This window comes from Pipistrellus kuhlii, unplaced genomic scaffold (genome assembly GCF_014108245.1).
Source record: "Pipistrellus kuhlii isolate mPipKuh1 unplaced genomic scaffold, mPipKuh1.p scaffold_m20_p_7, whole genome shotgun sequence".
In the NCBI taxonomy this organism is placed as follows: domain Eukaryota; kingdom Metazoa; phylum Chordata; class Mammalia; order Chiroptera; family Vespertilionidae; genus Pipistrellus; species Pipistrellus kuhlii.
The window spans coordinates 5,346,209-5,364,523 of NW_023425573.1; the positions used below are offsets into that span (position 1 = coordinate 5,346,209).

Here is an 18,315-nt window from a genome sequence, read left to right on the forward strand (position 1 = left end):
TTTACCTTATACAATTTATACTTTGTATCCTGGAGCAGAGCCAAGCCTCCTGTTCCATCCGTGGCTGCCACCATTTCTGTAATTGAAACTGTGTCCTTGAGTGGAAGCTGGGGCCCGCCAGAGTGTGTGGAAAGCTTGGCTTCCTCTGTTGCCTGGAAAAGCCAAGCCGCCTGGTAGCCACCTTGGTTGGGTTTTATTTGCATACTTGCTCTGATTGGCTGGTGGGCATGGCTTGTGGTGTAGCGGAATGATGGTTAATTTGCATATTGCTCTTATTAAGTAGGATTCCTATCCTAATGTAGTCATGTTCTATCACACTACTTTGTTCAGTTTTCATAAAAGACACTATGAAACCCTTATTTACTTGCTATGTTCATATTTTAATATTCAAATCTACCATTTTCTAAATCGTAAGGTCTGTGAGAATAGAAACGTTATTTTTCATATTCACTGTCATTTTTCTTATTACCTATGATAGTGTCTGTTACACATTGTTCAATAAATATGTGTTAACTGAATTACTGAATATGAGGTTTTAGATGGACTGCCGTGTTTCCCCAAAAATAAGACATTCCCTGAAAATAAGACCTAGCGCAACTTTGGGAGAAAAAATTAATATAAGACACTGTCTTATTTTTGGAGAAACAAGGTATATGTTAAATGAAAGTTGAAATCTGGTGTTGGCTACTTCTTCATTTCCCGCTTTAAAATGTCAACTGACTTATTTCCATAATTTTTGAAAATTTTTATTTATATTTTTAAAATATGAAATAGGTTTTCAGCTGCCATTCATAAGCAGTTCTCTTTAAATAACATTTATGGTACAGATATTTTTTATACCCAAATGAAAACCAGATGGCTTTACCTATAGCTAGATATTTTCCCTATGTTAATTTTTAAATTAGCTTCTGAAATACTGGAGATATCTTTAAAAGCTATAAAGTGATTGTGATTATATAAAATACCTATTATGGAATTAATAGAGATCATCTTAAAGTAGATTTGCAGAATTATTGTTTATTGTTTTATGTTCTCAAATTAGTATTCTTATGAATTCTGCCTCTCACCAGTTGTCCATAGTGCATAAAATGAAATAATACATGATTGAAAATAATTACAATATGAACATGTATAATGGTCAAAACCATTAATGGTAAACTCAATGACTTCAAGAAGTTGCACTCTCAATTGTTAAATATTTTAAAATTATTTTAAGTACTTACTTTGAGGAAGTCAAACATGTCAAATTTTTTTTTCTTTTAGGAATAACATTTTTGGTGTTATATCTAAAAAAAACCACACAAACAAACAAAAAAACACACAAAAAAAACAAAAACAAAACTTTGCCTAACCCAATATCGCAAAGGTTTTATTCCAGAAATTTTATGTTTGTAAGTTTTATAGTTAGGTCTATGATCTATCCTGGTAGATGTAACCATTTTTATACGTTATGAGTCATAGGTTTGAGGCTCAGTTTTCTTTTTCGTTTTAATTGGATTTAAATGTCCTATTGTTCCAGAACCATTTGTTAAAAAAAAAAACTAATCTTTCTACATTGAATTGCCATTACATCTTTGTCAGAAATCAATTGGCCGTGTGTGTGTGTGTGTGTGTGTGTGTGTGTGTGTGTGTGTGGTCCTCTTTGGAGTGCTCTATTTTTCTCATTGATTTATATGTTCATTCTTCTACCAGTGCCACACTATGTTGACCACTGCAAGTAGATATGTTTTTATTGTTTTGGCTAAACTCGTACTTTTGCCTTTTCATATATATTTTTTAACATGTTGATATCGGCAATAAATCCTGTCAAGATTTTGATTGGTGAGATTGTGATGAATCTGTAGATCTTTTAAGAAGAATAAACATTGTGATAACATTTAATAATCTAACCCATGAGCACAGTCTATCACTCCATTTATTTAGATAGTAGAGGCCTGATGCACAAAATTCTTGCATAGGTGGGGCCCCTAAGCCTGGCTGCGATCAGGGCCAACCTGTGGGGTGACCAGTGGGGCGATTGGGGGCCCCCTGCTGGCACCCAGTGCTGCTTTCTTGCTGGCCCTGCCTCCTGCTACCATGGCCCACCAGCCAGCCCTGCCACTACCGATGGTTGCCTCCCCCTGCCTGGGGCCTGCAGGCTGCGGGCAGCTCCTGTGTTAGGCGTCTTCCTTCTGGTGGGTGGTGCCCGTCATAGTGGCCAGTCGTTCCATCAGTGTTCCACCGTTCAGTCGATTTGCATATTAGGCTTTTATTATATAAGATTCCTTTATTTTTTTATTTTTTTTTCTAGTATATAGGTCATGCACATATTTTGTTAGATATTTAAATATTTCAAGGTTTTGGAATTAATATTTTTTTTAAAAAAAATTCTAGGTAATTCTAGGTTTTTGTTTCTAGTATATAAAAATATATATATGACTTTTGTATCTTGACCTTACACCTGCTACCTGCTACTTTTGTATCTTGACCTTACATTAGTAAACTCATTGTATCTAGGAGCTTTTTTTTTTGTATATTCCTTGGGATGTTCTGTGTACAAAATTATGCCATCATCTGTGAATAGAAACAGTTTTTATTTTTACTTCCCAATCAGTATGGTATGCCTTTTATTTCTCTTTTTCTTCTCCTATTCCACTGGCTAAGACTTCCAGTATGATGACGAATAATAAGGGTGAAAAAGACATCTTGCCTCATTCTTAATCTTAGGGCAAAAGTGTTCAGCCTTTCATTTAATTATGTAGTTACATTTAGGCTTTTGCGTAGATTCTTTTTTGTCAGCTTAAGCAATATCCCTTTTTTCCCTAATTTGCTAAATTTTTTTTTTGCTAATCATGAGTAGATTTTGTATTTTGCAAATGTTTTTTCTTTATTGAGATCACGTTTTTTCTTTAGGTTTTTAATATGATGAATTTCTATGATTTAATTTTTTAAATTTGTAACGTTGAGCCAGTCTTGCATTTATAGAATAAGCCATAATAGGTTGTGACATATTATTCTTTGTATATATTGCTGTATTTGTAACATTTATTTTAAAAAATAATAATTGAGGTATTTGTTAGTACTACTAATTACTAAATCCTAGAGGGGTGGTCTCTCAGCCTGGCCTGCACCCTGGGGGAACAGGCCTAAACTGGCAGTCCGACATCCCTCTCACAATCTGAGACCACTGGCTCCTAAGTGCTTGCCTGCTTGCCTGATCTCCCCTAACCACTATGCCTGCCTCTTCATCACCCCTAACCACTTGCCTGCCTGCCTGATCCCTAACCGCTCACCTGCCTGCCTGATTGCCCCTAACCGCCTCTGCCTCAGCCCCAGCCACCACAGCTTCATCTGGAAGGACACCTGGCTGTCTGGTCTAATTAGCATATTACACTTTTATTGTAGATATTTCCTTCATTACTGGTGAGCTTGAGTATATGTTTAATGACTATTTGGATATTGTCACCTATGAAATTGCCTGACTGTTCTATTCATTGCCCATTTATAGGAGTTCCATATATATTTTGGATACTAATTCTTTGTCTAGTATATATGTTGTAGATATTTATTCCTAGTCTATGGCTTGCTTTTAACCCTATATGTGTTTTTGTAATTGCATAGAAATTTTTGTCTCTTTCTTCTTTTGACTATTCTTGCTAGTATTTACAAGGAATTAGCTTTTGGTTTTCAATTTTTAAATAGGAATTAAAGATACAGAGTTACAACTAGCACATTATATGGGGACGTAACATATATATTAGAGTGGCCATTTAAGTGACTCTTTACTGTCGTGCTTTGAAACAAAATTAGGGAGTATCACAGTTCCAAAGTATCTTCAAAAATTTAAATTGTTAATGATTAAAATTTTTTCACTAACTCTTCAGTCTTCATAATTTTTAATAGTACCGAATTAACTTTTCCATATTTCACAATATATGGTTTTATATTTCTTCTTTTGAAAAAATACAATGACATTTGTTTAATTATGAGATAAATATTTAGTTATCTGGAACAGTCCCCTATTTTCCATGCAGGATTAACAGCTTTATACTGATAAGGAAAAAAAAATTTTCAGGAAAAATTTTGTGCATTACACATTAGCCGAGTTTTCGTTATCACATTTTTAACAGTTATTAAATTATTTATTTTTTATTTGTAGTTCAGCTCATATCTTACATTTCTAGTATATTTTGGTTAGTTAATACTGTTTAGATTATAAAATTTAAATGAGAAATGGAGGTTTTGATCATTTTACTATATTTTTAAAAGATAATTGATTCTTTCTTTTGGCTGAAAGTATGGGATTGAATTACATTTTAAAGTATGATTCCCAGATTCCAGGTTGGAATTTTTTGACTCTCTCTAAACATTGTTTAAAAATGGAATCTTGAGAAGTACAGTTGGGCTTTGAACAGTGTCTGAATGAACTGCATGGGTACTGTAAATCTGTTTCTCTTATTTTCTTAATACCATTCTTTTTCTACTTTATTGTAAAAATGCATATAACATAATACAAAATATTAGTCAATCAACTATGTTATCACTTTGTGGGAGTCAAATATGCTGATTTTTGACTGTGTGGGAGGTTGAAGCTCCTAACCCCTGAGTTGTTCAAGGGTCAACTGTATTACATTCACAAATATTTGTCTAACACTTATTGTGCTAGGTAGTGTGAAACTTTAATTGGAGTTTTGGGTGTAGGCCCATAGTCAGAGTGAAGAATAGTTTATTGCTAGTTGAATTCCTTCTGAGCTAGGAAAGAGCAGAGATAGTGTTAGGTGTTGGGGGGAAAAAAAGGAGTTTGATTTAGTTCATGTTTTAATCAGAAGCATTAAAAATGTTGCCCTGGGAAGGCATATAAGCATAAAACTCTTTTCTAGATATCTGATTACTTATTTTTGCTTTGCTTTAGGTTTCCAGTAATTGTCTGCAGGATTCGCCATGACCCCAGCTCTGAGGGAGGCAGCAACAAAGGGTCTCTGCTTTTCATCTTTGCCAAGCACCATGGAGTCTGACAAGATGCTGTGCATGGACGGCCCGAGAACTGTGGATGAAAAGCTACAGGGAGACACTTTCTCTCAGATGCTGGGATTTCCAACTCCTGAACCTACTCTTAACACTAGTTTTGTGAATTTAAAACATTTTGGCTCCCCTCAGTCTTCAAAACATTATCAGACTGTTCTTTTAATGGGTTCTAATTCTACATTAAATAAATACAATAAGAATTATAAACAAAAGAAATTAGGGGAACCCAACTGCAATAAGCTGAAAAATATACTGTGTAATGGCAGCAACATTCAGCTCAGTAAAATTTGTCATTCTCATTCTGAAGAGTTCGTCAAAAAGGAACCTCTGTCAGATAACACAAGCAAGTGCATGACAGATGTAAAAATTACTTTGGATTCAAATATAACCAAAGACACTAATGTAGGTAAAGTACAACTCCAAAACTGTAAATGGTACCAGAAAAATGCACTTTTGGATAAAGTTACTGACGCTGAGATTAAGAAGAGTCTATTGCACTGTGCTCAGAAGAAAATTGGGCCTGCTAGTTCCTCAGCTTCTGAAAAAGAAGAGGAAGTGAATGCTCGTTTACTTAATTGTATAAGCAAACAGAAAATCCTACTTAGCCAGGCTAGAAGAACTCAGAAACATTTGCAGATGCTCCTGGCAAAGCATGTTGTTAAGCACTATGGTCAGCAAATGAAATTTTCAATGAAACATCAACTCCCCAAAATGAAGAATTTTTATGAACCTACTACAGTTTTGGATAACAGTTTTTCTAAATGCACTGAAATTAAGCCAGATATAAACTTATTGAATGCCGAGAATAAATTATGGAATGATTCAAAAAATGGCTTTGCATGGTGTACAGCTGCAGAAATCCAGAGATTTGCACTGTCTGCTACAGGGCTGTTGACTCATGTTGAAGAGGGTCTGGATTCTGATGCAACTGATAGCAGCTCTGATGACGATTTGGATGAATATGCCATTAGAAAAAATGTGGCAGTGTAAGTGCAAAATTATCATTAGACTTTTTCCTGTTCTATATATAGTGGCAATTTTTTTTTAATTTCAAGATATATTAAAAAGAAATAGATTTTCTAAAAGCTTAATGCCTTAATTTTTATGTTATAGAACTGACAATATATAAAGGTGTGTTACTATTTAAACTGCTATGTTTGAATATATACATGCTATTTAAAAATAAGTTATTTAATTAAGAAAAACCAGTATAGGAATAATAAAAACTAACTGGCTGTAAGTAAGCATCTTTCTTATTCTTGAATAAAATAAGCTATAACAAGGCCTAACATTATGCTTAAGTGATCTAGCCAATATGTATATCTAAACTCAAAAAATACAAAGTCTACACATAGGGAGCCCTCATTGACTTCAGAAGTTTATCTGTTGAGAGTACACATGAGTTGATCTGCTACATTTATTTTTAACTATTTATATATTTGTATTCAAAGCTTTCAGCTCTGGTCTTCACCAGCTTAGTAAATTTTTGTGAGATTAATGTAGCCAAAACAAACTGTAATGTCAGGTTTTAGATACCTGTTCATGCTTATCATGTGCTTGACCCTAATGAGTCTAAATATTCATGGCCTCTATCCTCTTGGAATCTAACCTACTTCAAAGAGAGGTTTCTAGATATGAAAGCAAAAAACCAGAACAAAATAGCTTTACTTATGTTAATATTCCAGAACTGCTCTGGCTGAGGGAAGTTTCTGAGGTGATGGGATGCTCTGTATCTGTGTGATCCAGTAGGCACCAGCCTCATGTGGCCAATGAGCAGTAAGTGAAACGTGACCAGAACAACTAAGAAACTAAATTGTAAATTTTTTAAAAATTTGAATTACTTTTATTTAAATAGCTAGATAGAACATAGTTTTCAATCTAGCTTCCAGGGAATCTGTAAATGTTCCTGAATTTAAATTGATGCAAAATACTGTGTATACATGGCATTTTGGGAGGAAGAAGTTCAACATGTTTATCTAATTCTCAAAGATGAATGGGAATCTTATAGAATTAAGCTGAACACGTTATATTTTAATAAAAAGGACTTATTAATTTTTATAGATGGAATAAAATGTAAAGCACAGTCTTTTGGTGTTCTGTTATCACTGTATTTGAAATTTGTTTGAATGTGGGAGTTAATAGTTATTGCACACATACTATTTTTTCTTATTGAATTGTATTTTATATATGATATATTAATTGATCTTTGGAACAAATAATTGATTTCTGAATGTTGAACCAGCCTAGCATACCTATGATAAATCACACTTGGTCATAGCATATATATCTTTTTATAGATTGTTGAATTTGATATAGCTAATGTTTTGTGGAGGATTTTTACATTTATCTTTATGAGACATATGTATCTGTAGTTTTCTTATAATATCTTTGATTTTTGTATTAGGGTAATATTGGCCTCATAGAATGAGTTAAGAAATAGTATCTCTGTTGCTATATTCTGAAAGAGATTGTAGAGACTTGGTCAAATTTCTTTAAATTTTTGGGCCTGGTGTGTTCTGTTTTGGGATGTTATTAATTATTGATCCAATTTCTTTAATAGGTATAAAACTACTCAGATTGTCTATTTCTTCTTGTGTGTGTTTTGATAAATTGTGCCTTTCAAGGAATTGCCCCATTTAAATTATCAAGTTGGTGTATTTAAGTAGTTTATTTTCCTTTATTCTTTTATATTCATAATCTTTTAGGGGATTTCTAGTCTTTCATTTCTGATATTATTTTTGTCATCTTTTTTTTTTTTTTTTTTTTTAGTTTCCTGGCTAGAGACTTATTGATTTTATTGATGTTTTCAAAGTACCACATTTTTGGTTTAATTTCTTAATTGCTTTCACAGTTTCAGTTTCATTGATTTCTGCTCTAATTTTCATTATTTCTTGTACTTTGGTGTTAATTTGCTTTTTTTCTTCTTAAGGTAGAAACTCAGATTATTGATTTTTAAATCTTTCTTATTTCTATAATAATATATACATTTTAATACTATACATCCTGTGCTTTTCTCTTGTGCTTTTCCCCATAAGCATTGTCTTCACTACATCCCACATATTTTGATGATTTGTATTTGCATTTAAGTTCATAATAATTTAAAATTTCAGCTAAGATTTCTTCTTTGTCCCATGTGCTACTTAGAAGTATATTGTTTAATCTCCAAGTATTTTGTGATTTTCCAGTTTGTTTTTGTTATTGGTTTCTACTTTAATTCTATTGTAGTCTGAGAGCAGACATTATATGGTTTCTTTTTAAAAAACATTGTTTAAGTGTGTTTTAGGGCCCAGAACATGGTCTCTTTTGATGACTTTTATGTTAGCTTGAGAAGAAGGTGTAACATGCCGTTGTTGGATGTACTAAGCTCTTGAGTCAGTTATTTTCAGTTGATTGATGGTGTTGCTGAGTTTACCTGTAACTATACTGACTTTCTGCTGGCTCTGTGCATTTCTGATTGGAGTGTTAAAGTCTTTAACTGTCATAGTGGATTAATTCATTTCTCCTTGCAATTCTGTCAGTTTTTGCCTCACATTGTTTGATGTTCTTTTGTTATACTCATAGACATTAAGGATTGTTACCTTCTTGGACTGTTGATCTTTTTATTATTATGTATGTCCTGCTTTATCCATCTTAACTTTGCTTGCCCTGAAGTCTGCCCTGAATGAAATTGATATAGCTACCCGCTTTAGTGTTAGACTGGCATAACTCTCTTTATCCCTTTACTTTTAATCTGTATGTTTTATATTTAAAGTGAGTTTCTTGAAGACAACCTATACTTGGGTCTTGTTTGTTTTATTTTCCAAAATGTATTGTATTGATTTTTTTTGCAGAGAGGAAGGGAGAGGGATACAGAGTTAGAAATGTGGATGAGAGAAAAACATTGATCAGCTGCCTCCTGTACACCCTCTACTGGGGATGTGCCTGCAACCAAGATACATGCCCTTGACCAGAATCGAACCTGGGACCCTTTAGTCCGCAGGCTGACGCTCTACCCACTGAGCCAAGCTGGTCAGGGCTGGGTATTGTTTTTTGATCCACTCTGACAATCTCTGTCTTTTAGTTAAAGTAATTATTAATATAGTAGATTAAAATATCTCCCATATTTGTCACTGTTTGTTTTTTTTTGCCCATTTTTTGCTCTTATTTTTGTCTTCCACTCTTTTCCTACATTTTGTAGTTATAATTGAACACTTTCATGTGATTTATTTCTCTCCTATTTTTAGCATATCAATCCCTTCCCCCCCCCTTTTTTTAGTATTATAGTTACCCTAGAGTTTGCAAAGTATATATACAGCTAGTCCAAGTTTTCTTTTAAATAACATAACTCTTTCTTGGTAGTGCAAATACCTTATAATAACAACATAATCCTAATTCTTCTGTCCCTTGTATCACTTTTACTTATACACAAGCATACACACACACACACACACACACACACACACACAAATACAAACTTGCTTACATTGTTGTTATTACTTTGAACAAATAATTAGTTCCATTATCAATTAGATCCATTAAAGATAAGAAAAATAAAAAGTTATTTTCCAGTGTTTTTTCCCCTCTTTATATAGAACCCTGTTTCAAACCTATATAATTTTCCTTTTCTCTGAAAAACTTCTTTTAGCATTTGGCATATAGAGGAAAGATGTCAATAGTGTGGAATTTGGTTTGGAGTGTTTTCCAAACCACTGTAAGCACGTTAATGTTTTAGAATGATGAGGGGGAAAGCTTTTTCACAACTTAGTAGTATAAGAAATATGCTGAAAATTATCTTCCAATTTTGCAATAAAGTACTGGTTTTTTGGCTTAAAAATTGCTATATATTCCACTATAAAAGATCAGGGGAAGTTCTAAGTTCAGTTGAAGTAGATGTGAGGATAGTTCACGTTTGTTAAGAAGAAATTGATCAAGAAAGCTACCTCTAGAAGCTATTTTAATTTTTATTAACCTGGTCTCTGTTAGAAGTGAATATCTTCTCTCTCTCTTTTCTCAAAGGAAGAAGCATGAGTTCCAAATATGAAGCTTTAAAGGATGGACAGGCTTATTAATACAAATGCCAGTGGAAACTTAAACTGTACTAATATTTTTATAAAGATTCTTGTTTTGTTTTTTTAGGACTCAGATTTATAAAATTCCATAGATTTCTAGTTGTTTGGCTCTAGTTCTGTTCCCTATGTAAGTTCAGCTATTTTATAGAACACGGTATTATTTGGGACTGCATATACTGAGTTATAGCAGAAACGTTTGTACTCAATTCTGGATTGATAGTGATAATTACCTTTATGAGAAACAAGAGTAGTCTAATCGTCTTTTATCGCTTTTCATTTTTTCAGTGTCCATTGTAGTGGTCAGCAGGGCCATCACTGGTCCATTTGTGTGTAATAGAAGGTACTCCTTCCTTTAAGCAGATTCAGATTTGTAATTGCAGGGCTTGGGATGGAGAACTAGTGCTGGATTTGAGCTCTGCTTGTACTTTCAGGCAGGCCCCTGTGCAGTGCATGACAGTGGACCCTCTGGTCTGCAGTTTCACTTTTCCTGGCTTCAGTTACCCATGGTCACTTGTGGTTTAAAATATTAAATAGAAAATTCCAGAAATAAACAAGTTATAAGTTTTAAATTATGTCTGAATAGTATGATGAAATCTCATGTTGTCCCACCCACTCCATCCTGCCCAGGACATGAATCATCCCTTTGTCCAGTGTATCCACGCAATAATATGCTCCTAGCCTGTTATAGTGGCCATCTTGGTTATTCCCTGACTGTGATTGTGTTCAAGTAACCCTTACTTAATAATGACCCCACAGTGCAAGAGTAGTGATGCTGGCAATTTGGATATGCCAAAGAGAAGTTGTAAAGTGCTTCCTTTAAGTGAAAAAGTAAAGTTCTTGACTTAAGGAAAGGGGAAAAAATCATATGCTAAGGTTGCTAAGATGTATAATAAGAATGACTCTCCTATCTATGAAGTTGTAAAGAAGAAAAAACAAGTTTGTGCTAGTTTTATTGTCACACTTCACACTGTAGACTTACAGCCACAATACGTAAGTCCTTAATTAAGATGGAAAAGGCATTAAATTTGGGAGTGGAAGATGTGAACAGAGACAGATCACACATAACTTTTATTACTGTATCTACACTAATAATAAAGAATATGATGCAAATTGACCGTACCTTCGGAACACCCACCAGCCAGTTAGGAGTGAGAATGCAGGTTAATTTGCATATGCAGGCACCAAGCAGCCGGTGGCGGGGTGGGATGCTTGTGTCATGACACAGGCATTCCACACCACCCCAGCCACTCCAGGCCTCTGGGCAGGGTGAGAAGGCAGAAAGGCGGCTCTGGCCGAAGCAAAGGCAGTGCCAGCAGCCAGGGGAAGGAAGGCCATTCTTGTACGAATCTTCGTGCTTCTGGCCTCCAGTCTATTAATAAAGGGCAGTATGCTAATTAGAACATATAGACAGGACGTCTTCCGGATGTCCTCCTGGATGTCCTTCCAGACAAAGCCACGTGGCTATGAGGGCTGAGGGCAGGCAGCCAGGGCGGCCGGCAGTGGCAGCAGCAGCGGGGGGTGGGGAGATGGGGGGTAGGGGGGAAGGTGACTTTCCCTGATTGGCTGGGTTGCCTCCTGCAGAAACTACATGGTGGCCTGGTTTTCTGAACAAAAGAGGTACGCACTTGTGCAAACACACAATGCTTGTTTAACTGCTAAGTGCATGACTTCAGACTGTTCCTTTAGCAAATATGTTTAGACTAGTTTAAAATTTCATTTATTTTCTTTATTTGTATGCTATTTGTCAGTGTTTAATATTTTGCAAGGATTTTAAAAACAAGAGTTAGACTACTTAACAGACCATTAACTTTCAAAATTTTTTCCATGCAAAAGACACAGAGCAGTATTCAGAGTACATAAGTGGTCCCAAACCTCTCTTTTTTTTCTTTCTCATTATTCCTTTGACTGGGGGAAAAGGGTGGGTAGATGATAGTTAGGGAACAAGATTAAATTTGGCAGTCTGATTTGTAAATTCTTGTAAACTAACACTGGACATTTCTGTTTATGCAGTTGACAGATTTGGTTCTGCCAGAGTTCTAGGCAGAACTGTAAAATATATTCAGATGTTTTTTCTTCATTTTGTTTCTCCTTTCTTTTTAGTTCCAGTCTCAGATTTCCCTTGGACATCCTAAATGAACCCTTCCCACTTGATTTATCTCCTGTCAAATTTTCCTAGAGTTCATAACTATTCATTGATTTATTTTGTTAGTGGTAGAATATTAATGTTATTCACCTGTATGTCAATGAAGCTTAGTTTTTCGTAAAGACAATGAACATTTTAATGAGAACTTGTTAACCTAAATGATCCTAACGGCACAAAATATTTTTGAGGGAGAGGTATATGTGCTATATATATAAGGTATATATATGCTATAAGGTATATATAGCATATACCTCACTTAATATATATATATTAAGTGAGGTATATGCTAAAGTTTTGTAACAATACACCTCAACGTGAATCTGTAGATTTCCCCCCCTCATTAATAGTTAAGAATTAGCTTTGCTCTAAAGGGTTGTTTTTGTTTGTTTGGTTTCGTTTTCAGGGATCTGTTGGTTTTGCTTTCCTCTAGGATTCTGTCCCTACCTGAATTGTTGAAAATAATTAACCAGTACTTCACCTGACTTCCACACCCCACCATTTTTTTTAATACATGAAAGTTCTTTGAGTTCTAGCCATAATGGAAGTGAAGTTATTGGTACTATACTTCTTCTTTGGCTATACTTAATGAGCAAACTGGACAAAATACAGGGTGGCGTTCTGGTTGGTTTTCCAAGTGGTTGGAGCATCAGCGGGCAGACCTAAGGGTTTTGGATTTGATTCCCTGTCAAGGTATTATACCTCAGTTGCATTCGATTTCCAGTCAAGGGTATATACTCCGGTTCTGGTTGGGGCACATGTGGGAGGCAACCAATCTATTTGTCTCACAGTCAAGGTCTGTCTCTTTCCCCTTCCTCTCTTCCTTCTACTCTCTCTAAAAAATTAATGAAGAAAAAAAATCCTTGGGTGAGGACTAAATAAAAAAACACAGAGTGGGGCAAAAGTAGGAGTATAGTTGTTTGTATGGAAAATAATGCAGGAATTAATAAATAATAATATAAGAATAAACACTTTTGCTTACTCACAACTGTAAGACTACTTTTGCCCCATCTTTTATATGAGACAGTCACTGTTTTCAGAAAATGGACACAGTGGGTGTAAGGCAGCAAAGGGCAGAGGTTCAGTGATTCCTGAGGAAAGAGAAACAGATGAAGTGACTCTGAGTGCCCTTGTTTTCTGCCTGAAGGGATTTTATGATCTCTGATGCAGGCATAGAAAGCGAAGTAGAACACAGTGGCCTCAATTGAGTCAGAGGTTAGATTTGGGAGGCTGAAATAGCTGGAATTAGTAGATCAGAGTACTGAAATTGAGGGATCTTCATATGCAACTAAAAAGCTCCAGAAATCTTCCTGTGGTCCCCTTGAGATACTTTTTGAGTAGTAAATTATGCATGTGTACATGAAACTCCACAAGGACAGATTAGAACTACCGGTAGTAGGAAGCCATAATCTGAATAATTTCCAGCACTCGTACACAATTTGGAGATGTTCGAGTTCTGAGTAAGCAGAGCGAAAGACTTTGTTGAAGATTTGGAGCATTCAGTAGAGACCCCAGAAAACTCACTCTTCAAGAGTGAATTAGCACTAGTCAGTGTCCTCTATCTATACCTCTAACAGGTCTTAAAAGCAAGCTTAAAAGAAGTTGAAAAGCAACTAATTTAACAGCATCAGAGATTGGAGAATTACAACCTATGGACCAAATTCAGCCCATTGACTGTTTTTGTAAACGGTTTTATTGGAATACACATCCGTTCATGTATGTATCATTTATGGCTGCTTTCATGCTATTACGGCAAAGTTGAGTATTTATTAAGGTTCTATGTGGCCCACAAAACCTAAAATATTTACTCTCTGCCTGCCTACAGGAAAAGTTTACCAACCTCTGGTCTAAAGGAATCAGATTTTAGGTAAGGATAAGCTCTTCCTAGGTGAACAAACACCAGTGGAGAAATTTGGCATAATTTAATGTATTTCTCCCAATATAATTCTTGGGCTATTTTCTGCAACTGGATCTCCTTTTTTGATTTTTAAAAAAATAATAGTTAATTTATTGTTATAAGTAAGCTAAAAATTTATGTTAAAGGCATAATTTATAACAGCCCCTGTTTAAGTCTTGGTAATGTAGGATGTGATATTACAAAGTTCTGTCTTATTCTGGTGAACTATACTTCAGGGGCAAAACAGGGGTGTAGGTTCATGATATTCACAAGAAGATAGTTTTAAGAGAAATTATACTCAAAACAACTTGATTTAAACAGCTTGTGCTTGCTTTCTTGACCAAGTTAAGTGGTGACTGCAAACAAGCAAGAATGGCAATTGAAGGCATAGGCTGTTGTTCTGGGGACTGATTAGTCTCACTGCCCACGTGGTCCACTCACAGATGTCTTCGCTCTCATCTTCACTGGAAGGGAGGGGTCCTTCCTCATGGCCAGCATGTGGTGGTCTGTTACAGACACCAGAGAGATGCAGGCGATCAGTGCTGGCAGTCATATGCTAACTAGAGGTCCAGTGCATGAAGTTTGTGCGTGGGGAGGAGTGGGGGGGGGGCTGGGGGCGGGGGAGTCCCTCAGCCTGGCCTGCCCCTTCTCATAGTCTGGGAGCCCACAGGGGCTGTCCTACTGACAGTGGAAAAGCTTGGTTACCACCTTTTTTTTTTCTTTTTTTCTTTTCTCTTTTTTTTTTAAAGTGAAGTTATGAAATCTTTTTTTTAAAATATATATTTTTTGATTTTGTACAGAGAGGAAGGGAGAGAGATAGAGAGCTAGAAACATCGATGTGAGAGAGTCATCGATCAGCTGCCTCTTGCACACCCCCTACCGGGGATATGCCCGCAACCAAGGTACATGCCCTTGACCGGAATCGAACCCGGGACCTCTCAGTCCCCAAGCCGAGGCTCTATCCATTGAGCCAAACCGGTTTCGGCTGTTTACCACTTTTAATTATAGCAAATGTATTCTATTTTACTCCTATTCAAATGTAGGATAATGTATCCTTTACAGACAATCCATTTTATATACCACAAAGCTCCAGTATTAGTTTATTTAAATTTAATACGATATTGCTATTTTCCTTTGTTAGTGTAATTTAATATAGTGTATGAACATAAAAATGAATTTTCTAAACTTAATTTGAATATCAGAATATCTTTACTAAGAGTACAATAACATGAGCTCCATGAAAATATGTCTTTATTATAATTTACCATAATGTATTTTACCTGGTTGCCAGAGTGCTCAGGAAAAAAATGTTTTTGTTATGATCTTGCTAATAACGTTATTTTTGCATAAAATCCAACACTTTACCCTCACCTATGCAACCACTGCATGACCTGGCTCTTGCCTGCCTCACTGATCTCATGATTGGCAGTTAGTGTTATTAAATATTATCTGTGAATAGGTATTTTTAATAGGCATTCTCTTATTTTTGACTCTGATTATAAAAATTTGATTTAAGAGTGTCAATTTAGCCCTGACAGGTTTGGATCAGTGGATAGAGCATTGGCCTGCGAACTAAGGGGTTCCAGGTTCGATTCTGGTCAAGGGCATGTACCTTGGTTGCAGGCATATCCTTGGTGGGAGGAGTGCAGGAGGCAGTTGATCGATGTTTCTCTCTCATGGATGTTTCTATAATAACTCTGTCCCTCTCCCTTCCTCTCTGTAAAAAAATCAATAAAATATATATATTTTTTAAAAGTGTCAATTTATAAAATCACAATAGTGAATATAAATTGAATAAATAATTCCAATGGAAGTTCTAAATATATGAAAGTCTCCTTAATCACTGTGTGTGCAATTAGAATCTTAAAAAAATATAGCTTTTGGGAACATTGATATAATGTAAAATCCTGTTGTAATGGGTAAATTCTGTATAGTAAAGTTACAATTATAATATGTTTCTCTGACAATAAATGATCTCTTATAATAAATGTTTTCTTTGACTAAAGTATATATGAAAGACTTTCTATTATGATTACATCTGTTTTTAAAAAAAGTAACAAACTTGATTGTTTAGAGCAGTTTTAGGCTTATGGCAAAATTTAGCAGAAAATACAGAGTTATCACCCTGAACTCCACAAACATAACCTCCCCCATTATCAACATCCTTCACCAGAGTAGTGCATTTTTACAGTCTTTGAACCTACACTGACACATCGTTACCACCCAAAGTCTATAATTTACATTGGGGTTCACTTCTGGTCTTGTACATTCATTCTATGGGTTTTGACAATAAATGCCATTTTAAAACAAGTTTCTCATAAAGGTGTGTTTTTCCATTAAGTAATTATTGCCATTCAGTTTTACCTTCAATCTCTGTCAGGTTTTTCCTTTAATCTCAAGTTCCTAATTGATTCTCTCTCTCTCTCCCTCTCTCTTCCTTTCTCTCCTTCTCTTTCCCTGTCTCTCCTCCCTCCCCCAAATAGTTGTTTTCTACTTGGTGTGGTTGGAGTATTTTTATTTTAATTCAGTAATTAATTGGTAATGTTACAAAATGTGGATTAGAACTGCACCCTTGCCAAAAGATGGAGGAGTTAAGGTTCAAATGTTATTTTCAAACTAGTGGCCCAATGCATGAAATTTGTGCACTTGGTGGTAGGGGTCCCCCAGCCTGGCCTGTGCCCTGTCACAGTGCGGGAGCCCCCCACAATCCATTGCACCAAAGATGTAGGCCCTGCCCACCCATCTGGTGCTCCTCGATGGATTGCCCCCAAGAGGTAGGCCGGAGCTGGGAGCCCCGCCTCTGTGCCGCTCAGAGCCTCAGGACCCCCAAACCTTGCAGTGTGGAGGCCTCCGGACCCCTCCTCCGGGCACCAGGCTTCCTGGTGATGGATTGTGACAGGGTGATGCAAGTCCCCGCCCACCTGCTCCTGCTGCGCATGCAGTCTACTGATAGGTCATTAACATGTGAGGCATCCCGACCATTTGCATATTACCCTTTTATTACTGTAGATAGATATGCATGAAACAAAGGCTTTACCTAAATTCTTTGTCATCTCTGTCCTTGAATGCTTGGAGTCAGGTTTTAAACAAGCTGTTTATTTTAATAAACATGTCAAAATCTATATATTTGGCATGAGTATTTGAAATGCAATAGAGCATTCATTATTGATAATTTTTGACTATTTCTTTACATTTATTTTAAGTATTTAGTTAGCTAGTAGTGATTTCTGTTTTAGCAAATAAAACTTACATAAAGTACAGTTGCATAGCTAAGGTTTGTTACTTGGATTTAGATCTAGCACAGTTCAAATGACTTGTCTGGTTGCTTGACATCTGGTTGCTAGAAAAGCCTCATGCAATAGTTTCTACGTGGTGTTACTATTGTCATTCTTGTTTCCTTTTCTTTGCTGGCCCACTCCTATTTCAGCCCTGCCGCATTAATAAAGTATTAAGTAGCAAAGGAGATTATCTACTGCTGATTAAGTAACATTGAATAAAAACAGGTGTTTGTGGAATGGAAAGATAAGAAAACTGAATCTTTTTCTGTGATAAGAAGTTATATGCCATTCTCAGTTCATGTAATTAGATGTTTTGGAAAGGAAATTGAGATTGTATGACAGGAGTCAAGGAAGTTATTAAGCAGCCTCTGTGAAAACTTGATTGCCTTTGTGCTCTGCCTAACAATGTCTATGTTGTTCACAGTAACTGTAGTACTGAATGGAAGTGGCTTGTAGACAGAGCAAGAGTTGGCAGCCGATGGACGTGGCTTCAAGCCCAGATTTCAGAGCTGGAATACAAAATCCAACAACTAACGGATATTCACAGGCAGATTCGTGTCTCCAAGGTATTTTCTGTGTTCCATTTTACTGATTTAGTTTGTCCTCATCTCTCCACACAAAATGATTGTTAGAGGTTTTACAAAAATTTAGTTAAAGATTTTTTATATATTAATTGCTGTAAATTGAAGCTATCTTTGTAATGCCTTTGTATTTATTGAGACCATTTTGCCATATTTAAGCAATTCTGAACTCTGTTGGATTCCAGTTAATAGAAAATGATATACATTATTGTAAACTTCTATTTTGTTGCCATGTGTTTATTATATGTAAGAAATATTGAATGTGTATCTTACTGAAATCTCCTTAGAGTTTTCTGTTTTATTAAAAGTTTATAAAACAAAGTGTTGCAGAAAGAAATACCTATCCTCAAATTTATCAAATATTAAA

The 18,315-nt window shown here is 35.6% G+C and overlaps 1 protein-coding gene across 8 annotated transcripts in view; it reads left to right on the forward strand.

Moving 5' to 3' along the window:
* The window catches only part of KANSL1L (KAT8 regulatory NSL complex subunit 1 like), a 77,553-nt gene that overhangs the window by 9,133 nt on the left and 50,105 nt on the right, over positions 1–18,315 (forward strand). For all 8 annotated transcript variants that reach the window (XM_036420745.2, XM_036420746.2, XM_036420747.2 and 5 more), the window contains exons 2-3: positions 4,892–5,990; positions 17,792–17,933. In XM_036420745.2, coding sequence (XP_036276638.1) covers positions 4,921–5,990; positions 17,792–17,933 — 1,212 coding nt within the window. In that variant the 5' untranslated portion in view covers positions 4,892–4,920. The remainder of the gene's footprint in view (positions 1–4,891; positions 5,991–17,791; positions 17,934–18,315) is intronic.